This window comes from Canis lupus, chromosome 16, assembly GCF_048164855.1.
Source record: "Canis lupus baileyi chromosome 16, mCanLup2.hap1, whole genome shotgun sequence".
Classification (NCBI taxonomy): Eukaryota; Metazoa; Chordata; class Mammalia; order Carnivora; family Canidae; genus Canis; species Canis lupus.
The window spans coordinates 9,163,810-9,187,139 of NC_132853.1; the positions used below are offsets into that span (position 1 = coordinate 9,163,810).

At 43.8% G+C, this 23,330-nt stretch overlaps 1 protein-coding gene and 1 long non-coding RNA gene across 20 annotated transcripts in view; one reads left to right on the forward strand and one right to left on the reverse strand.

The window, feature by feature from the left end:
• Nucleotides 1-5,015, reverse strand: part of SETX (senataxin) — an 81,120-nt gene extending 76,105 nt beyond the window's left edge. For 8 of the 14 annotated variants that reach the window (XR_012008423.1, XR_012008425.1, XR_012008424.1 and 5 more), the window contains exons 1-3: nucleotides 4,226-4,362; nucleotides 3,462-3,577; nucleotides 2,491-2,572 (exon numbers count right to left, since the gene is read on the reverse strand). Coding sequence is in view for 6 of the 14 variants with exons in the window: in XM_072778454.1 (XP_072634555.1) it covers nucleotides 2,491-2,504 (14 nt within the window). In the remaining 8 variants the exon portion in view is untranslated. Of the gene's footprint in view, nucleotides 1-2,490; nucleotides 2,573-3,461; nucleotides 3,578-4,225; nucleotides 4,451-4,661 lie in introns of those variants that run through there. The other 6 variants (XM_072778446.1, XM_072778448.1, XM_072778451.1 and 3 more) reach the window with 6 other exon arrangements.
• LOC140605905 (uncharacterized) overlaps nucleotides 4,579-23,330 on the forward strand; it is a 36,251-nt gene continuing 17,499 nt past the window's right edge. Inside the window, exons 1-2 of one of the 6 annotated variants that reach the window (XR_012008428.1) lie at nucleotides 4,584-4,724; nucleotides 5,589-5,702. This is a non-coding gene — a long non-coding RNA (uncharacterized lncRNA). Of the gene's footprint in view, nucleotides 4,725-5,390; nucleotides 5,703-13,464; nucleotides 13,513-18,464; nucleotides 21,841-23,330 lie in introns of those variants that run through there. The other 5 variants (XR_012008429.1, XR_012008432.1, XR_012008427.1 and 2 more) reach the window with 5 other exon arrangements.

Below are 23,330 nucleotides of genomic sequence, written 5' to 3' on the forward strand. Positions count from 1 at the left end.
AGCCAAAGTGACCCTTACCTATACAACTAAGAGCCGGTCTGCCACAAGGAGAAAACGCCACCTATGAGGAATGAAGCAAGTGTTCTTTCCTACGAAAATGATTTATTGGAATCAGGCCAGGAAAATATCCAACAAGCCTGATCTACAGAAATTTAACCTCAAATTAACTATCCAACAAATGTAAAATATCAGCCTAATTAATGGGAAACAAGTCAGAAACCCAAGTGTCCACCAACAATAAGGCCATTTCATAACTGGATGGACCTAACCCAGGCATTTGTCATCAGTGGTGACATCATCCTCAAGGAGACAAAAACTGGTTAGTGGGACACAAAACAGTCCTACCTCTCTTTATGTGAAGGCACAGATATGCATAAAGTACCTAAAGAGATATATAATGTATTGGTGGTTTAAAATTCATGGGGAAGAAAAAAAAAGAAAAAAAATTCATGGGAAATTCATAGGAAAAAAGGTCTAAAAAATTTCCTTTCAGGGAGGGAGAAAAGACACTAAAAGGTTAAGTAAGAAACATGACCAAGTCATTGAATATTTGGGTACAGAAACACAGCAGTGTGATGTTATCAAATAAATGCATTATCCTGAAGCTCAAGAGTACAAAAATCTCTGCTAATGGAAAATTAATGACATCTTGATAGAAATTTTATTTCACTGCTGAGGCTTTTTTGGCATAATGCCAGTTCCTAAAAGAAGCGGATTTTTTTTTTAATTATGTTTTTTTATCGATTAAAGAATCATGTAAAAATGCGTTCAGTAAAATCAAATACATGCATCTGTCATGTGAGGTTTTTAAATTTATTAAGTACTAATTGTATGCTTTTCTCATGCTAAGTTCTTAAAAGAACTCAGGGTGGCTTTCAACATTAAAGCTGAAGAGGACAAACAAAAAGGGACATTTAGAAAACATACAGAAAAGGACATTAAAAAGGACAAATCAAAACTCATTTAGAAGACTATTTCACGGGGATCCCTGGGTGGCGCAGCGGTTTGGCGCCTGCCTTTGGCCCAGGGCGCGATCCTGGAGACCCGGTATCGAATCCCACGTCGGGCTCCCGGTGCATGGAGCCTGCTTCTCCCTCTGCCTGTCTCTGCCTCTCTTTCTCTGTGTGTGAGACTATCATAAATAAATAAAAAGTTAAAAAAAAAAAAAAGACTATTTCACGAAGTCCTAAATGAGGAGCTTCCCGAAATGCAGGAACAAAAATAACGTGAGGTAGACACTGCTCACTTGAAAAATTTTTAAGAAGTAGGCTAGTTCAGCTGGAGAATCCTACTCCTTCCTGATACTAATTCTAATTCAATTTTTTTCTACTAATGCCTACCCTGTGGCAAGTGTACAGCCAACTAGGGAACACCAAATAGCAAAATGGGTATTATGGTTTTGAATAATATAAAATTATTCAAAGAAAGAGTTTCTTACATTAAAAGACCAATATCACAATATTAGAAGTTAAAAGTCTGCAGAGGCTGTTTTTTTCTGGTGATCTAATTCAAAGTGGGGAGTGAACTTAGAAGATCTAAAAACAGAAAGTGAAACTCCTTGGAGACTTCTCAATGGTTGTTGTATCAAGCAGGATTTGTGCAGTCAATCAAAACTGAAAAAATTGGGGACGCCTGGGTGGCTCAGCGATCGACTATCTGCCTTCTCCTCAGGGCATGACCCCGAAGTATGGGGATCAAGTCCCACATCGGGCTCCCTGCATGGAGCCTGCTTCTCCCTCTGCCTGTTTCTCTCTGTGTCTCTCATGAATAAGTAAATAAAATCATTTAAAAACAAAACAAAATAAAATTAACACTTAGCCAAAAAAACTTTCCATTAAGAAAATTAAGGAGTCTTTTTATTTCACTCAAAGAGCTAGCCTTCTCCCATACCCCAAAATGTAGGATAGAGCAGGTCAACAGCAGAAAAAAGTTTCCATGATTCCTCTCAAAAGGCCATAAAAATGGGTGGTTATATCCCTAAATCTAAAATCATCATTGGCCTGATAGGTGAGCCCAAAAAAATCTAAATGAGGCACATAATGTAAATTTTTATTTTTAAGGGAAAACTGCAGGTAGATGACCACAAAGCATGTAAGTTTTTGCACAACTTAGTTCTTCTGAAAGTCAGTTTTGTTCATTTCAGATTTCAACTGCTTGGAACCATTACTAAGCCACAGATGGCAGTGCCCAGGGAACCCTCAAACTACAGAAGAGCCACACCGTGAGCATCAAAAAGGGAGCCAATGTGTCAATAAAATAGGACACTTTGCCAGAAGTAGGACCAACGTGCCCTGGGGCCATTTCTCACTATTAGCCGGCAATCACTTCCCTCTACCTTTCTCAGCTAAACTTCTTGAAAAAAAGTAATCTCGATTCACTTCCTCAGCTCCCTGGCAGTCTGGCTTCCACCTTTACATTTCACTGCATGTTGAAATAAGCAGTCCAAGTCCCTAACAATCTATTACCAAATCCCAGACGTTTATTACTTGCCTCTTTTGAAGCATAGCCTAGCCTCTCAGATACGTTCAATATCCAGCTGCACGAAGTTAACTTCTAGTCACCTCACAGGCACCTCAAAGACAAAAACAGAATAAAACCCCTCCCTTGTATCTGTTAACCTGCCCTGTGTGCCCTATATTCATGACATCACTATCTCTACAGTTTTCAAATCAGTAACCTGGTAATTACCCATGTACAGTCTCTACCCTGAGCCCCCACACTGATAAATTCCATCAAGTCTATCCCCTTGATTACATCTGTACTTCACTCTCAGTGACGCTGCCACCGTCTTAGTAGAATACATTTCCACTATTTGTGTGCGTTACAGAAGCCTAAATAATGTCTCTGGCTCTTGTTTCATCCATCACCAATGAATTCTCCCTCCAAAATGCTGAAGGGTAAAGCGAAAAGTAAGCTTTCAATTCTCACAGCTTGAGAATAAAATTCAGATTTTTGACCTCCTCACAGAAGGCCCTCCCTAACCAGCTTCAGCATTTCCTGCCATCCTCCCTCACTTGCTCTTCCTAAAATGCTTCATAGTGTTTGGCATTTCCCTCCCTTTACAGAAGCTCCTTCCTGCCTTGAGAACCGAATCTGCCCTGTGTCCCCCTGCCTCGTTTTTAACCCTAAATGCACACCGGAGTTAGCAAAGGAGCTTAAGGAGAGGAGACATAAAATCCAGGTTCCTATTTTAAAACGACGTCCCGGTGGTTCTGACAGAGCTCTGAGAGCTACCGTGTGCAGAGCGTCCCTGGGCGTCCCCACCCCCCCTTCCGCCCGTGAGGACCCTGCCCGTGCCTCTGTGGCTGGTTTGCGTCCCCACCCCCACCGCCTACTTGCTCCATCCCCACCCACCCTGAGTCCATCGGGGCAGCGATCCGTTCTGTGTAGTTTTACTCCAGTGCTTGACACACATTCAGCGACAGAAAAACGTCTTAAATGTTTCTTTAGAAAATAATTACCTGGGCTAATGGCCTACAGAGAAGTGATCCTCTCAGTCGAGACTCCTAGGCTTATCTGTGAACGGGTGAGGATTTGCACTCCTATATACCCAGAGTCTGGCCCCAAAATAACATTTCTGAAATAAGAGAGAAAACAAAACGAAACTGACGAAGTGGCTTCGCTACAACATGTGAGCGTCATTCTCGTTAACCCTACAGAGTGGAGGCAGATGCTGCCAATCCGCCCGCCCGCCCGCGGGCCCGGCCCGGGCAAGGGGTCCCCGCGCACGGACGGCTACGGCCCGGCACCTCGCCCACACCCCCGGTCGGCGAGCGTCGGGCAACCGCGCCCTCCGCCCCCTCCAGCCCCGGGACCTTCAGGGCGAAGGGGGGCGCCACCGGGACCAGCACTCTCTCCGAAACGGGGAGCAGGACCCCGGGGCGCGAGGACCGACGCGGTCTCCGGAGAGCCCCCGACTCATCCTCAAACAAACTACGCAGTGGCCAGACCGACGGCAGCTGGCACGAGGCCGCGGGGGAGACGACGGCGAGGGAGGGGCGGGGGTCCGGGGGTCCCGGGACCCGGCTGCAGGCGGCCCCGCGGGCTGCTCCCGCCGCCGGCCGCGGCCCCGCTGAGGAAGCGGCCCCGCTCGCGCCGCCCCTCCCCCACCCGCCGCCCGGGCCTCACGCGCCGCGGCGGTTACTCCACGCGGCCCCGCGCGCACCAGCCGCGCGAGCGCTCAGGGCCGCCGGGCCCGCAGCCTCGAGCTCGCCGCTCTCCTCACCCCGCTCGGCCTCGCGTCGGCGGCTAGCCCACCTCCATGTCTCGGCTCAACAGCCGGCCGAGGGCGGATGTGCGGCACAGCGCCCCGGAGCCTCCGTCCCCACCCGGCCACCCAACCCGGCGGCGCCGCGCGCGGAGGCCCCGCCCCCCACCTCCGGCGCGCCGCGTCCGCCAAGCGCAGGCCCCGCCCCGGCCGCCGCTTTCTTGTTTTGGTGCGACGAGGGGCGGGACGTGGGAAGAGAGGCGCCCCGACTCCGCCGGGAGGCCGGGGTGCGACGTCACTTCCGGGATGCCGGGCTCGGCCAATCGGGAGCGCCCGTGGAGGGGGGACGGGAGGGGCGTGGGCCGCGGAGCGCTGAGCGCGGCCCCGCCCAGGACCTCCTCCGGGCAAGGGTCGCACCCGGATGTGGCCTCCCCGCGGCGACTCCGGCGCGTACCCTCCTGTCTTTTCCGTTCCGTGACTTTTCTTCTCTTTTCGACGCCTCAGGTGCTTCCGCACGGTGTGTTCCGAATCGAGAATTTTTTTCCGCTTTTCGATTTCTAAATACCTAAGATATAATATTTAATCCACGCCTACTTTGAGGTGGGGGTAGATGAGACCCCTCGCGTTACAGAAAAAGGATACACGAAGTCCGGTGAAGGCCGCCGCCTACCGCTGACCCCGACGGCGCGGTGCCTCCAGCGGCCTCTGCTCGGAGGGCGGCTGCCGACCGGCCGACTGACGGGGGCGGGCGCTGGCGAGCACTGGCGCCCAGCGACGGCCTCACCCTCACCGCAGGACCCGTCCCCGGGGACTGAGCGGACGGCGGGGGCGCGGGCGGGAGAACATTCCAGAAGGGGCGGGGCTGGGGCTGGGGCGCCCCTCCCCCCTCGGTCCGTTGGAGCCGCTGAACTGACGGCGGAGCGACCGTTGGTCGCCGGGTTTCTAGACGCTTCTGCGCACGTGCCCCGCCCCCGCCCCGCCCCGCAGGGGGAGCCGGCGCCGCTTCCCGCCCGCGCGTCGTGCGCGGCCACGTGTCTGCGGAGCGGGGTCCGCAGCCAGGCTCGGGCGCAGACGCGGGGAGGCTTCGGAGAACGCCCGGGCCTCGCTGCCCCGCCCTCGTGTGCGCAGCCCCGCAGGGCGTTCTCCCGGCAAGGGGCTCACACTGACCTGGTGCCTCCCTAACACGGCGCTCCTCGCTGCCTGCCGTGCGGAGCGGGGACCTGCCACCCCACACGCGCCCGTGTAGTAGCGTCTCAGGAGATGGGGGGGGACCGCGCGAGTGCAGGTTGGGTCAAACCTTAGTGAACATACTGGTCTTTGTGCCAACAGTCACTAGTACAGTTTTTGATACTTCTTTAACGATTTTACTTACCCATGACAGAGAGGCGGAGGGAGAAGCCGGCTCCCCGCGGAGAGCCCAATGCGGGACTCGATCCCGGGACCCCAGGATCACGACCTGAGCCCAATGCAGACCCTCAACTACTGAGCCACCCAGGTGCCCGCAGCTTTTTATATTTTTAGGGAAGTGCTGATGGAGGCAGAAAGTGATGCCCAACCCAAGTCACTTTCATGCTGCCTCTGAGTCCACAGACTGCGTTTGCTTTCAACCTGTGAATGATCTATTGGTGTATTTGCTGGCTTTTTTAGTTTTATGAAGTAGCACTGAGTGCGTTTTTTCTGGAAACTTTTCTTTTTTTAACCCTCCACATCATGTCCCCTGACTCACTGATCCAGGATGTACGCAACTGGAGGGTTGGGGTTATGGGCTGTAAGACCCCAACAGTCTCAGTACATAAGTACAAAATTAGGAATGAAATTAATATTTGGAATGACTAGCACAAATTATGCATTTTGTAAAGAGACAATCCACCAATATAAACCCCACCCTAACAAAAAAACTGCAAACATAAATCGACAAAAATTGTGTATTGTGGCTTCACACACTTCAGTGACCTGGACAATAAGGTTGAAGATCAGTTTCAATAGAGAACACAAAGGGAATGCGGTCTTTTCTCTATCAAGGTTGATGGAATTTTATTCAGAGTTTAGGAAAGATTTGGGCACCTGGGTGGCTCAGTCAGTAGGGTGCACAACTCTCGATCTCTGGGTTGTGAGTTTGAGCCCCGTGTTGGGTGTACAGATTACTTAAAAAGAAAATTTTAGGGGTGCCTATGTGGCTAAGTTGGTTAAGCATGAGACTTGGTTTTGGCTCAGGTCTTAATTTTAGGATTGTGAGGCAGAACCCTTGCCTGTGCGCTCAGCAGGGTCTGCTGGGGATTCTCTTTCCTCTCCCTCTGCCCCTCCCCTCACTCCCTGTCTCTTTCAAATAATAAATCTTAAAAAAATAAAATAGGAGCACCTGGGTGGCTCAGTGAGCTAAGGATCTGCCTTTAGTTCAGGTCATGATCTTGGGATCCTGGGCATGTGTCCAGCTCTTGGCTCATGCTCTTGGCTCAGTGGGGAGTCTGCTTCTCTCTCTCTCTCTCATAAGATAAAATCTTAATAAAAATGTTATAAAAGTTTATTTCAAATTATTCAATCTGATGTCATGAAATTTTTAAGATTGTCAAATTAAAATTACTATCAAGTTCTTTTTCACATATGACCTATAAGATTTCAGAGCACATAGTTTCTGATGTAGTGACTGAGCCTAAATATTTAGAATTGATGACACATTATTACAAGGTTGTGATAGATGTTCTCATTTTTTAGCAACATATTGTGACTTTTATGTGTCAGTTATGTTAAAATTTCAGTACTTTCGGGGTGCCTGAGTAATTGGTTGGGCATCTAACTCTTGGTTTTGGCTCAGGTGTGATATCAGGCTCCATTATTAGTGAGAAATCTGCTTGGGATTCTTTCTCCCTCTGCCTCTGCACCTCGCCTTGCTCACATGCTCACTCTCTTTCTCTCTCTCTCTCAAATTTATAAATCTTTAAAAAAGTTTTCAGTACTTTCTCCAGTTTGATCATGTGACTCATTCCTCATTATTATTTGCATAATCAACAAGCCTGAGAACCGTTATTATTTCTATTTGAAATAGATCTCTTGGGTCACCTGGGTGGCTCAGTCAGTTAAGCTTCTACCTTTGGCTCAGGTCATGCATGATCCCTGAGATTGAGCCCCACATCAGGCTCTCTGCTCAGCGGCAAGCCTGCTTCTCCGTCTCCTTCTGCCTGCCACTCCCCTTGCTTGTGTGCTCTGTCAAATAAATGAATAAAATCTTTAAAAAAGAAGAAACGAATTTCTTAATAAATTGTTGAATTTTTGTTATAATCGCTACTGATTTCAATGTCATTTATCTTACTTTTGCCTCATAGTCATTTTGTCAAGTTTATGTAATTTATATAAAATCATACACAATAAAACAGAGATTCTAAGTGTTTGAGGACTTTTAACAACTCCACACTTTCATGTACCCATCTCCAATCATGATATAAAACATGTTTTTTCGTCCAGAAAGTGCTCTTGGGACACTCTGCAGTAATCCCCTTCTCTATACTCACCAAATAGAACTGGTGATCTGATTTCTATCACCTTATTTATCACCACAGATTCATTTAATTCTAGAACTTTTTTTTAAACATTTTATTTATTCATGAGAGACACACAGAGAAAAAGAGGCAGAGACACAGGCAGAGGGAGAAGCAGACTCCATGCAGGGAGCCCGACATGGGACACCATCCTGGGACTCCAGGATCAGGCAGGCCCTGGGCTGAAGGTGGCGCTAAACCGCTGAGCCACCCGGACTGCCCGAACTTTTTTTTTTTTTTTTTTTTTTTTTTTTTGAGAGAGAGAGAGAAAGAATCTTAAGCAGGCTCCACGCCGAGTGCATAGTCGCATAGGCCAACACAGGGATCAAATTCACAACCCTGAAATCATGACCTGAGCTGAAATCAAGAATCAGGTGTCTGGGGATCCCTGGGTGGCGCAGCGGTTTGGTGCCTGCCTTTGGCCCAGGGCGCGATCCTGGAGACCCGGGATCGAGTCCCACATCGGGCTCCTGGTGCATGGAGCCTGCTTCTCCCTCTGCCTGTGTCTCTGCCTCTCTCTCTCTCTCTGTGACTATCATAAATAAATAAAAATTTAAAAAAATATATTTCAAGAATCAGGTGTCTGACTGACTGAGCCAGCCCAGGCACACTAGAACTCTTTTTAATGGAATTATACATTATGTAACATTTTGTCAGTCTTCTTTTGTTCAAAATAAAGGGTATGAGGATCAGAGATGTCACTGCATGTATCAGCATTCATTTTTATTATGGAGTATGATATTAAGTGAATATACCACAATTTTTTTCATTCATCTACTGATGGATATTGGGTGATTTTAAGTTTTCTGGTATGATGAATAAAACTGTTATGAATTTACTGTACAAGTCTTTCGATGGACATGTTTTCACTTAACTTGGATAAATAACCAAGAGTGGAAACGTTACATTACAGGGTATGCCCTAAGGTTAAGGCAATTTACAAGAAACCTTCCAAAGTAATTTTTACCATCTTACATTCCTATCTGCCAATGCAAGACTTCCATTTTCTTCCACAATCTTGTCAAAACTCCTTATTGTGAATCTTTTAAACTTCAGTCAACCTATTGCGTTAAAAGTGTACCTCATTTGTATTTTCAATGATAACTAATAATGTAGAATAGCTTATTGGGAATTAGTATATCTTTGGGAATTGTCTGCATGAGTTCCTTTGGCCATTTTTTTAAGGACTTAATTTTTTTAGAGTAGTTTTAAGTTCACAGCAAAACTGACAGTACAGAGATTTCCAATATGCTTACTGCCACCCTATATATGCACAACCTCCTCCACTGTCAGCATCCCTCACTAGAGCAGTACCTTGGTTACAACTGATGAAACTACGCTGATACATCATTATCACCCAGAGTCCATGGTTTATATCAGGGTTCACTCTTTGTGCTGTACAATCTATCTAGCTTAAACAAATGCATAGAAAGGTATCTATCATTATATCATAGAAGGCTTTCACTGCCCTAAAAATCCTCTGTGTCCTGTCTGTTCATCACTCCCTGGTCTCACCCCTGGCAACCACTGATCTTTTTACTGCCTCCATAGTTTTCCCTTTGTTTTCCTTGTCATATAACTGGAATCACACAGTATGTAGCCTTTTCAGATTGGCTTCTTTGACTTAGGAATATATATTTAAGGGTCCTAGATGTCTTTTCATGTCTTGCTAGCTCTTTTTTGTTTTTTAGCACTGAATAATACTCCATTCTCCAGACGTACCCACAGTTTACCCATTCACCTACTGAAGGGCCTCTTGGTTGCTTCCAAGTTTAAGGGATTATGAATAAAGTAGCTATAAACATCTATGTGCCAGGTTTTGTATGGACATAAGTTTTCAGTTCATTTAGATAAATAGCACAATCACTGGATCCTATGCTAAGAGTATGTTTAGTTTTCTAAGAAACCATCAAACTGTCTTCCAAAGTGATGGTGCCATTTTGTATTCCCACCAGCAATAGATGAGACTTCCCATTGCTCCACATCCTCACCAGTATTTGGGGGTGTCAGTGTTCCAGATTTTGGGCAGTCTAACAGGTGTGTAATCATATCTCATTGTTGTTTTAATTTGAAAGCCTTCAATGAAATAGGATATGGAGCATTTTTTCAAATATTGCAACCTGTATATCTTCTTTGGCGAAGTGTCCAAGTCTTTTGCCCATTTATTCATCAGTTTTTTTTTTTTTAAGAGAGAGAGCGAGAGCAGGGGAAGGGACAGAGGGAGAGGGAAAGGGAGAATCTCAAGCAGACTCCCCGCTGATCTCAGAGCCTGAAATATGGGGCTCAATCCCACCACCCTGACATCATGACCTGAGCCAAAACCAAGAGTTGTATGGTCAGCAGACTGAGCCACCCAGACACTCCTGTTTGTTTGTTTTTTTTTCTCATTGTTGAGTTTGAAGAGGTTTGTGTATATTTTGCATGACAGTTCTTGATCAGCTGTCTTATGCAACAATGTTTCCTGAGTCTGGTTTCTCTTCTCACTCCACATTGTCTTTCACAGAGCAGAGGTTCTAATTTTAATGAAATCCAGAGTATCAATTATTTCTTTCACGGATTATGCCTTTGGTGTTGTATTTGGAAAGTCATCACCATAACCAAGGTCATCTAGGTTTTTTTTTTTTTTAGATTTCATTTATTTATTCATGAGAGACACAGAGAAAGAGAGAAGCAGAGACACAGGCAGAGGGAGAAGCAAGCTTCAGGCAGGGAGCCTGACGTGGGTAGGACTCAATTCCGGGTCTCCAGGATCACGCCCTGGGCTGAAGGCAGGCACTAAACCACTGAGCCACCCAGGGATCCCCTCTAGATTTTCTCCTATGGTATTTCCTAGGAGTTTATAGTTTTGCATTTTATGTTTAGATCTATGATCCATTTTGATTTAATTTTTGTGAAGTGTGTATGGTCTATGTCCACCTTCGTTTTTTTTGAATGTCCAATTGTTCAGCGCCACTTGCTGAAAAGACTATCTTTGCTCCATTGTGCTGCTTTCAAAGATCAGTTGACAGGTCAGATCACTTACAGGGATCTATTCCTAAGCTCTCTATTTTGTCCCATAGACCTACTTGTCTATTCTTGTACCAATATGATGCTGTCTTGATTACTATAGTTTTATAGTAGGTCTTGAAGTTGGGGTAGCATCAGTCTTCTTTGTTCTACTGCAGTATTGAGTTGGCTCTTCTGCATCTTTTGCCTCTCCATATAAACTTCAGAATCAGTTTGTCAATAGCCACAGAAAACTTGCTGGGAATTTGACCAAGACTGCACTGAGTCTATCAAGTTGGGAAGAACCAACATCTTGACAGTATTGAGTCTTCCTATCCATCTATTTACTTCTTTGTTATTTTTCATCAGAGTTTTGTGGTTTTCCTCATATATATGTTGTACATAATTTGTTAGATTTATACCAAAGCATTTCACTTTTGGGAGTGCTAATGTAAGTGCTATTGTGTTTTTAATTTCAAGTTCCACTTGTTTGTTGATGGCATACAGGAAAGCAACTGACATTTGTGTATTGACCTAAATCTTGCAATCCTGCTATAATCTCTTATTAGTTCCAAGGGTTTTTTTTCTTAAGATTTTATTTATTTATTCATAGAGACAGAGACTGAGAGAGAGAGAGAGAGAGAGAGAGAGAGAGAGAGAAAGAGAGGCAGAGACACAGGCAGAGGGGGAAGCAGGCTCCATGCAGGGAGCCCGATGTGGGACTCGATCCCCAGTCTTCAGGATCACACCCCGGGGCTGCAGGCGGCACCAAACTGCTGAGCCATCCAGGCTGCCCAGTCCCAAGTTTTATGTCAGTTCTTTTGGATTTTATAGATAGATGATAAAGTCATACATGAACAAAGATGGTTTTATTTCTTCCTTCTCAGTCTGTATACTTTTTATTTCCTTCTCTTGCCTTAATGCATTAACAAGGATTTCCAGTATAATGTCAAAAATAATGGTACCTGATCTGAATGGGAAAGCTATGAGTGGGACATAACTACTTAAATCTTTCCTATGGCTTCTTTCAAGAATTCTTTTTTTATCTTTGACTTTCTGTGATTCAAAAATGATATGCCTAGTTGTAGTTTTTTTTGGCATGTATCCTCTTGGTGTTCTCTGAACTTTCTGATGTGATCTGGCATCTAACATTAATCTAGGGGAAATTCCCCACCATTATTTCAAATATTCTTTCTGTTCTTTTCTTTCTTTCTTTTTTTTTTGGCAAACAGCCCCCAGCTGTCCTTTTTCTTTTTTTTTTTTTTTAAGATTTTATTTATTTATTCATGAGAGACACACAGAGACAGAGGCAGAGACACAGGCAAAGGGAGAAGCAGGCTTCATGCAGGGAGCCCAATGTGAGACTCGATCCCCGGTCTCCAGGAACATGCCCTGGGCTGAAGGCAGAGCTAAACCGCTGAGCCACCTGGGCTGCCCCCTTTTCTTTCTTTTTCTGGTATTCCCATTATGTGTATGTTACACCTTTGTAGTCCCACAATCCTTGGATACTGTTTGTTTTTCAATCTTTGTTTTCTTTGCTTTTCAGTTTTGTTGTTGCTGTTTTGTTTTTTGCTTTTGTTTTGGTAATCTTCACTGCTATATCCTCAAGCTCAGATTCATTTCTTTTTTTTTTTTTAATTTTATTTATTTATGATAGTCACAGAGAGAGAGAGAGAGGCAGAGACACAGGCAGAGGGAGAAGCAGGCTCCATGCACCGGGAGCCCGACGCGGGACCCGATCCCGGATATCCAGGACCGCGCCCTGGGCCAAAGGCAGGCGCCAAACCGCTGCGCCACCCAGGGATCCCTCAGATTCATTTCTTAGCCATGTCCAGCTTACTACTAAAAAGCCCATCAAAAGCATTCTTCATTTCTGTTACAGTGCTTATTTCTAGCCTGCCTTTTTAATTGTTAGGATTCCCAACTCTGTACTACATTGCCCATCTGTTCTTGCATGCTATCTACTTTATCCACTAGAACGCTTAGCATTTTAATCATAGTTGTTTTATTTTTATATTTACTTGAGGGACAAAGAGCATGAGGAAGGGAGGGAGGGGGGGAGGAAGGGAGGAACAGAGGGAGAGGGACAAGCAGATCCCTGCCGAGCACGGAGCCCAACACGGGCCTTGACAGGGGGCTCAATGGGGCTTGATCCCAGAACCCTGAGATCATGACCTCAGCCAAAGTCAGGTGCTTAACTGACTGATCCACCCAGGTATCCCAATCATAGTTGGTTTTTTGTTTTGTTTTTTTAATTCCCAGTCTGTTAAGTCTAAAATCCTGGCCATGTCTAGTTCTGATGCTTGCTCTGTCTCTTCAAATTGTGTTTTTACCCTTTGGTATGCCTCAAAATGTTCTTGATAGTTGGGCATAATGTACCATGTAAAAGCAAAAGTTGTAAATAGGTCTTTTGTAATGTGATGGCGAGATGGGGGGGGAAGTGTTTTAGTCTTAGGATTAGACCTCAGTCTTTCTTTTAAGATTTTTAATTTATTTATTCATGAGAGACAGAGACACAGGCAGAGGGAGAAGGAGGCTCCATGCAGGGAGCCTGACGTGGGACTCGATCCCAAGTCTCCAGGATCATGCCCTGGGCTGAAGGCAGCGCTAAACCGCTGAGCCACCTGGGCTGCCCTAGATCTCAGTCTTTTAGTGAGCTTCCACCATTGGACTGTTAACTTTAAACCACCATTGGACTGTTAACTTTAAAAGTGTTTATAATTTTTTTCTTCCCTTTAGGAGAGAATGGCCAGAGTGGGCTGCAGTTGGGCATTCCCCTACCCCCAGGTACTGGAGTTGATTGGATTTGGGTCTTGTCCTTCCCCCCAGGTTATTTAGGTTCTGACAACACCCGGGCAGATTGGACTCTGGTTAGCTAGTTTCTCCTGAGGGCAGGTCTTATGAAAACAGGGTGCTCTAGTGTATCTCAAAATGATTTTTTCCCTTCTCCCTGCTGGAAAAACAAGGGTTTTTTTCCCTCTGATATTTATTTACTGTGGAAACCTGGTTAAGCTCCTGGAGGTCAATCTCCTAAAACAGTGAAGGCGCCTCTCCAAATCAATGTTCCTGGAGTTTGTAATTCTAAGTTGTCTGCACCAAGCCTCCAAGGATTCCTCAATCACAGGGCAGGTTTTCCTACTCAGCATTTGCTCCCATGGTGGTTTCCATTTGTGGTGTCTGCTCATGGAAGCTGTTATCCTATTTGCCTGCTTGTCTCTCTAATCTTTGAAGCAGCATGTTGCCTGTGTCCTCCTCTCTCTTATAGACCCCAGAAGAGTTGATTTTTCAGTCAGTTCAGCTTTTTACTTGTTAGGATGGAGCAGTGGCTTCTAAGCTCCTTACATGTAGAACTGGACTTGATTATATGTATTTGCCTCTCTCAACTTGTGGCTTACATTTTAATTTTCAGCAGTATCATCAGCAGAGTATAAGTTTTAAATTCTGATGAAATTCAGTTAGGGACAGGTGGGGCCAGGCAGGGAAAGATAAGGGAAAGGCCCAGAGTCGCTCCTATAAATCTCTGGGCTCCCATAAATCCCAAGGACACCAAAAGGCCCAGAGTCAGGTTCCTACCAATCCCAAGGAAACAGAGATAAAGCAACAAAAACAGAGAAAAAAATTTTTTTAAACCCTGGCTTCCTAGCTCCAGAATGTTAGGGAGTATCTCCCTTTGATGGTTACTAAGCAATCACAGAAACTCACCAGACCCCCCAAACAGCCATATGTCAATCACACAAGACAGCACAAAGAAATCTCAAGGCTGTGGGCTCCCTGGTTAGTTTCTCAGTAAATGGCCAGCCAAAAAAGCTGCCCTTAGTGGCAACCCTGTTGGGACCCCTCTCACTTCTGAGAGCTTTCTCTGTATCTTTGCCTAATAAACATTTATCACTTTACTCACTCTCTTTGTCCTTGAGATTCATTCTTCGACTCTTGAGACAAGAACCTAGCTTTCCTGTATCAAAATCCAATTTACCAACTGCCTCCTTAATGGTTCGTGCTTTTTGTGTCCTAAGAATTTATACGGATTTTGTCTTATATTTTCTGCCAGAAGTCTTATATTAACATTTTTTCCACTGTGTATGCAATGAAGTAAGAGACTAGATTTCCATTTTTCCAGTTCTCAGAGGGGAAATTACAGCTGTAGATACTTTCATTAAAAAAACTCAAATCACTTTACACTTTAAAAATCTATTAAATGAAGAGCAAAGAGAACCCAAGATTAGCAAAGGAAGGAAATAAAAGTAAGAGTGGGGAGAAATGAAAAACAGAGAAAAATTAACAAAAGCAGAAGTCAGTTCTTTGGAAAAGTTAACAAAATTGGCAAATATTTAGCTAGCCTGACAAAAAAGAGGTAAGAGCCAAATCACTAAAATTAGAAACAAAGTGAGGACATTTAACACTGGCCTTACATAAGTCAGAAGGGTGCAAGAGAATCCTGAGGAAATTGTAGGCCGACAAATTAGATAAACTTGGTGCAATGCACAAATTCCTAACCATCCTCCTCCCCCCCACCAAACTATGAAGACTGACTCAAGAGAAAATAGTGTCTGAAAAGACCTGTAACATTACAGAGATTGAATCAGTGACTGTTTTTTTTAAGACTTTATTTATTTATTCATGAAAGGCCAACTCGAAACCACTGAGCCACGCAGGCGCTCCTGAATCACTGATTAAAAACTTCCCAAGGGGCAGCCCGGGTAGCTCTGCGGTTTAGCACCGCCTTCGGCCCGGGGTGTGATCCTGGAGACCTTGGATGGAGTCCCACGTTGGGCTCCCTGCATGGAGCCTGCTTCTCCCTCTACCTGTGTCTCTGCCGCACTCCCCCCCACCCCGTGTCTCTCATGAATAAATAAATAAAATCTTTTAAAAAAAAAACTTCCCAAGAAAGAAAAATCCAGGCACAGATGGTTTCACTTGTGAATTCCACCAACCATTTAAAGAAGAATTAATGCCAATATTTCTCAAAGTCTTAAAAAAAAAAAAAAAAAAAAAAAAACAAAAAAAAACAGAAGAACAGGAGGTCATTCCATAAGGCCAGCATTACCCTGATACTAAAACCAGATTAAGACATCACACGAAAATAAGACTACAGGCCAGGGTCCTTTATGAGGAAACACGTAAAAATCCTCAACAAAATACCAGCAAACCAAACTCAGTTATACATGACAAAGATTATTCACCATGACCAAATGGAATGCAGGGGTTGTTCAACACAGGAGAAATCAACCAATGTACATTAATAGAATAGAGGGGGGGAAAACATAGGATCATCTCAATTGATGCAGAAAATAACATCATCTTTGACAAACCAGACCTCCTTTCATGATTAAAAAAAAAAAAAAAAACCACTCAGGAAACCAGAAATAGAAGGGAACTTCCTCAACATGATGAAGGGCATGTATGAAAAACCCCTAGTGGACATCATACTCAATGGTGGAAGACTAAGAGCTCTCCTTATACTTAGATGAGGATCTCGATGAGGATGGCTGCATTCACCACTGCTATTTGATATTTCTGGAAGTTCTAGCTAGAACAAGTGAACCAGAAAAAGTAATAAAAGGCTTCCATATCGGGCAGGAAGAAGTAAAACTATCTTTAAACCCAGGTGATGGGATTCTGTATACAGAAAAACCAAAGAAAGCACAAAAGACTAGAAATAACACCCTTCAGACAAAGCAGGAACTTACAAATTCTGTCATGTTTTTGAAACATTCTGAAGCATCTTTCCAAAGTCGAAAGTTGTATTTCTTTCCTTTTTTTTTTTTTTTAAAGAGAGAGAAAATCTTAAGCACTCCACACCCAGCAAGGAGCCCAGCACAGGCTCCATCTCACAACCCTGAAATCATGACCTGAATGAAAATCAAGAGTTGGATCCTTAACCAGCTCACCCAGGCACCCCAAGAAGTATTATTTCTATATGAAACCCCCCTAAAAACACATCCCCAAAATGTCCACCACCCTCCCAATGCCACCTTCCCTAGAAGTGACAGAAATTTAAATCAGTTAAAGTTGAAATAAATACCATGCTTTTGAAATGCTTATAAAAATGTTTTACTTGGGATCCCTGGGTGGCTCAGTGGTTTAGCATCTGCCTTTGGCCCAGGGCGTGGTCCTGGAGTCCTGGGATCGAGTCCCACATCGGGCTCCCTGCATGGAGCCTGCTTCTCCCTCTGCCTATGTCTCTGCCTCTCTCTGTGTGTGTCTCTCATGAATAAATAAAATCTTTAAAAAAAATGTTTTACTTCCTAATGCAACAACTTCAAATACAGTTTTTCCCAGTATTTGGTAGAAAATTTGATCCTAGGAGAATAGAAAGTGAGGTATTTACTGTCACAGCTGAGCTAAATTTCAGTCCCATGCCCTTCCATCCCAGGTCCTAGGCCCTCCTCATACCCTCCAAACGTCTGCCTGTGCTTCTCTTCCCATGCTGTGAGAGTTGGCAACAGGGCCACTTCACCATTGGATCCATGAACACAGAGTCCAGGACTTTGGAATTTGCAAGCGGTTATTAAAATATTGCAATTCTGGAAGGAAATTACTGAATAAAAAATCTAAAACTATAATAAATGTTGAAGCTTTTACAAAAAGAAACATGTCTAACCATCAACTGCAATTCATTTCCACTCACAGGATTTTATGCCAATATCCTCAAATGTGGGCTGTGGGTATCTTATATAACATGAGAGACATAGGGCTTCCAAGAAAGCCAGAGTGCTTGGAGCCAGTAGAGGCCTTCGAACAGCCCTTGCTGGTACCTTGGACTTCTCTTCAGTTTTATCAGTGTTCCCAAAATCAGGCTACATAGCCTCCTTCCTCTGCTTGCAAACAATGGTGCCCCCAGAGGAGATGAACGAACATTCCTTCTGGACCTGCCTGTGCCACTATGACAAGCCTGAGGGTGAAAGGTGTTCTTTGATCCCAAGCTGAAAACCACTCAACAAAACAGCATTTTCAAGGAAGGAAGTCAATGTTCCAGAGGCAATGACTGGTCTGAGAGAAGAGAAATGCAGGCTTATTAATCTTTTGATGGGTCATATGAAAGACATGCTCTCAAGTGAATAGATGCAGCACACAGGGACTTTATTACTGAGCCTGGGGAGGGAAAATAAAACCCACAAAATTTAAAAAAAATTTAACCTTCTGAATACATGATGAGAACATCTCTAAGCTCCTGAGAAAATGCCCTTGCAAAAGATGGCCCCCAGAGCTTGAAGATTTAGGAGCTTCATGGTCAGTTCATCTCTGCATCCATCAATTCATTCACTCATGAAATATTTATCGATCACCACCTAACTAGGGGGACAGCTATGAAAAGATCATTGCCCAGAATTATGATGTGCTGTTGTTGTATTTTTCTGTTTGTTTCATTGGTCTGTCTTTGCAACAGTGCTATATTATAGATTTATAGTAACTCTTGAAACTTGCATGTAAATATTCCCACCTTGTCTCATTCCGAGATTGTACTCACTACTTTTTGTCTTTCCATATAAGTTTTAGAATTAGCTTAATTTCATAGCAAATCCTATTGATATTTTTACTTTATTGTATAGGGTCTATAGGTCAATTTGGGGAGAACTATCATCTTTACAATGGAGTCAATCATTAAATATACTGTATCTCCCTATTTGTCTTTTAAAATTTCCGTCAGTAATATATATGTATATATGTATATATACATGATTGTTTTGTTTTATTTAGACATATTTAATATTAAGGCATATACCTTTAAAAGTTTTTTTTTTTTTTTTTTTTTTTTTGGGACGCCTGGGTGGCTCAGGGCATGATCCTGAAGTCCCATATCGGGGCTCTCAGCTGGGAGCCTGCTTCTCCTCCCTCTGCCTGTGTCTTTGCCTCTCTCTTTGTCTCTCATGAATAAATAAATAAAATCTTAAAAAATAAAATTAAAAAATTAAAAAGATTTTATTTTTATTAATTTCTCCACCAAGCATGGGCTCAAACTCACCTCGATATCAAGAGTCACACACTCCACTGAGCCTGACAGGTACTACAGCATTATTACCTTTTTAAAGAAAAGTATTATTTATTTTTTAAAAAAAGATTGAGAGATAGAGAGTGCGTGCTAGAGAGACCATGAGCGGGGCAGGGCGGGGCAGGGCAGGGAGTGGGGCAGAGGGACAGGGAGAAGCAAACTCGCTGCTGAGCAGGGAGCCGCATGTGGGGGGTTGATCCCAAGATCCTGAGATCATGACCTGAAGCAAAGATGCCCCAAATAAAGTATTATTTAAAGAAATTATATAAGGTAAAAAAAAAAAAAAGTCAAATATCAGTATTTACCAATGCTTTCTTTATCTGAAACGTTATTTCAGTTGTAAAAAAACCATCTCCTATTACAAAAAAAAAATCAAAACCTTTACTGGATTTAACTCATTTTTAAAAAGTCCTAAATCTTTTTTTTCCTTCTTTTTTTTTTATAGATTTATTTGAGAGAGAAAGAGAGAGAGAGAACACACGCATGGGTTTGGGGAAAAGGGCAGAGAGGGAGGGAGAGTGAGAATCCCAGACTCTGTACTGAGCCCAGAGCCTGATGTGGGGCTTGATCCCACAACCTTGAGATATGAACTGAGCCAATACCAAGAGCCAGATGCTTAACTGACCAAGCCACCTAGGTGTCCCTGAAGTCCTAAATCCTAAGTAGAAAATACGGTAATTTTAAAAGTTTGGTATATTACTTCTATGGCTTATTAACATATATTATGTACATACAGCTTGTCCTTTTTATAGTAAACCTGGCTAGATGAATCACTTATACTAAGCACTGTAAAATAAAAGCAAGAGCAAAATGTTTTTAGCAAAATTCTCTGTATGAGAGAACTCTAAGTATCAAAGATATTCATTAGTAGTTGTTATGGACTGAATGGTGTCCTCTACCTTCCCAAATTCATATGTTGAAGCTTCATCTCCAATGTCACTGTGTTTGGAGACACAGCATTTAAGGAGATAATCAAGGTTAAATGTGGTCATAAGGGTGAGTCCCTAAAACCAATAGGATTGGTGTCCTTATAAGAGGGAGACACCAGGAGAGCACACAGAGGACCACAGAAGACAACAGTGAGAAGGTACCACCTGCCAACCAAGGGGAAGGCTCACCAGAAACCAACTCTCCTGGCATTCTCATCTTGGAATTGTAGCCTTCCCAACAACAAATTTCTGTTGTTTAAGTGATATTGTTATGGTAGCCCTAGCCCATGAATACTGTGGTTGATCATCATCTGCTACAAAACATGTAACAAAGCATCTTCATTGAATTGTTTTCCCTATTGCAGCTGTCCTTTGGCATCTAAAAGGATTTCCCATAAAAATAAGCTGCAGTGAAATTCACTTAATGATTAGTTTATAACAATCTCTTTAAAAAATTTTTTTTTCTTTCTGCCTATTCTCACAGGGGCATCATGATATTGGAAGTATTTGTAGGAAGATGTTATTTGAGTAATTTCAAATGATGCATAGCCCTTCATGTTAGAAAGGTGCTTTGTGGTCACAACTACTTCAAAACATTAATTATATTCAAATAACCTGACATATCAAGCTTCAGCCATTCCAGAAGCATGGTTTTGACACACAGCAATTTTTTAATCATGCAAATGTGAAATGTGCAGTGCTGAAAACTAAAGTGTACAGTGCTGCAAAACTCAGATGATGACCTAATGTCCAGATAACATAACCAGCTCACAGTAAGCCATACTACATCATCAAGACTTTGGGGAGCATAATTCCAAAGAAGGGAATACCTTTCCCATTGTTACAACATTTCACTATATCAATACAGTAGTCTTTAACACAATAGTCATACTTTTGTTGGAATCACATACTACTTTCAAGATGATTTTCACTCCGTGATTTAAGTACCAAAACAATGTAGAGTCTCATGATGGACTGCAAGATCACAGAAACTCATAAGGCTTTTTAAAAGAATGTACTTCTCCACTTAAAAGTAAATTTACTCATGCAAGCTGTTGAGGTTTAAGACAGCAGAGCAATTGCGCGTATATAAAATGTGGCTCTTTTTTATCCAGGGGTTGGTCTGAAAGCATGTAGTTTCAATGCACAAAAAAGCTTCAAAATTCTACCTTAAGGAGATCCAACAGCCTTTAAAAAATTTTCCCAATAATATTTTATAGTTCTTTTGCACAGAGGACTTGGACATTCATTCCTAGGAAAGTGATACTTTTTCATGTTATTATAAATTGTGACTAACAGACAGAATCATAGTCCTCAAAGATGGCCATATCATAATCCCCAGAGTCTGTGACTATGTTACATTAAGTGACAAAAGGGACTTAAGGTTTGCAGTTGGCAATTAAGGCTACTAATCAGATAATCTTAAAGCAGAGATCATCCAGGTGGGCCCAATCTACTTAGCTTAATGGCTAAAGACTGAAGCAGAAGAGTGGGTCAAAGGGATGCTACACAGGGATTCAATCTCTCTGCTGGCTTTGAAGATGAAGGAAGGAGACCACAAGCCAAGGAATGCAGTGGCCTCCAGAATGACCTTGAATTTACATCCAGCAAAAAAAACTGCTCTGCAACCACAAGGAACTGAATTGTTCCAACAAAGCCAAAGAAGCAGGAGGCAGAATCTCCTAGATCTTCCAGAAGAGTGCAGCCCTGAAGACCTCTTCATCTTAGCCTTGGGACTCCGACCTTTGAAGATACTATGACATAGAGTTTGACATTCCCCCCAGTGCAGAGTAACCCATAGGGAACTCACATCATGGATTTTAAACAGGGTGGTGTGATACAACCACATCTGTAGCTGTGGGAGGACACCGGGAAGGGCCAGTAAGTGGAAGCAGGAAGATCAGTGTAGTTCAGAGAGGATGATGTCTGAAACCATGCCAGATGGTGGTGGAGATGGACAGATTCCAGATGATTGACTGGAGGCACAGTTGATGGGTTTGCCAAGGGACTGGTTGTAGAGGGTGGGCAGCAGCAACACTGGATGGTTCCTAGATTTCTGACTTCAAATCAGTGAATATGGTTTCCCTGGTGGAGATGAGAAAACCTGGGCAGGTGACACACTTTGATGTACGTGTGAGTGACTAAGAAACTAACGTGTCAAACTTGAGATGTGAGACACCTGAATGGAGATCACAGGTAGGCAGATACATTTTTCATTCTTAAAGAAATTTTTAAAAGCTTGTGTTAGGTCATCTCTACCCCCAACATGGGGCTCAAACTCACAACCCCAAGATCGAGAGTGCACGCTCTACCGCCTATGCCCCGAAGGTGCCCTCCAGCAGATGTCTTTTTAAGCTTGGAGTTCAGGGGAGAATCTGACCTGCAACCACACAACTGGAAGCCATCAGCATGTAGATGTTGTTTCAAGGTACTGAGATGTGAAGAGAACCCCCAATAGCCCTGAGGAACACAAACATTTAGAAGTTGGGTGCAGGGGCAGCCCTGGTGGCTTAGCAGTTTAGTGCCACCTTCAGCCCAGGGCATGATCCTGGAGACCGGGGATCAAGTCCCACATCGGGCTCCCTGCATGGAGCCTGCTTCTCCCTCTGCCTGTGTCTCTGCCTCTGTGTGTGTGTGATGAATAAATAAAATCTTTAAAAAAAAAAAAAAAGAAGTTGGGTGCAGTGGAAGGAGCACCGTGTTAAGTATTGATTCCACACTTGTACTAATACATACATACATATATATATATGTATGTATATAAGATTTTATTCATTTATTGAGACACAGAGAGAGGCAGAGACACAGGCAGAGGGAGAAGCAGCCTCCCCCCAAGGAGCCCGATGCGGGACTTCATCCTATGATCCTGGGATCACAACCTGAGTCAAAGACCACTCACTCACTCAACCACTCAACCACTGTGCCACCCAGGTGCTCTTATGTATATATTTAAAGATGGAAAAAAAAAAAGGATGGTATGGGAACACTGGAACAGGTGACGATGATCCAGAACAGGAGAGACAACAATTTAGGAGAGGGATAAGCAAGAGATCCAACTCTCCAAGAGACAATGTAAGGGGCAGAGTGCAGGGCTCAGGTGCAGGACATGGCTTCTGGCAGGAGGAATGAGTACAGAAGAGGTAGGTTTGCCTGGCTGGTGGAGGGAAGAGGGAGTATAACATCTGCCGCCTTCATCCTGCTCAGTAAATCATGAAGAGCAGAAGGGTGTGGGAGGGTTGAAGGTACAATAGCTGATGTAGGGAAAGAACAACTAAGTATCAGAGGATCAGAGTAGGATCAGATCCTCTGGTGACTGTGTGTCTGAGGTTGACAATCATTAAAGTGAAACCAGCCAGCTCAGTTGTGTGGTTTTCTTCTAGAAATACTCAGCTCTTAGGTACAGGGAGGAGGCACTCATCCAGGCTTGGCGTCTTGAACAGGGAAGGGCCAAGGGAGAGGATGCAGACACGGGGTGTTGGAAGAGAGGGACTGGAACAACGGACTCTGACAGCTTGGTCAGGCGATGAGCCAACTGGTGGATGGATGACAAGGTCAGAGAACTAGGACTGGTGTGTATTTCAGGAGGTGAACTGGAAATGGTGTTCAGCAAGCTTTTAGACTGTGTAGCCTCCAAATCTGCACTTTTAGCTCCCGGCAGCACCTGACTCACCATGTGTGGTCAACGC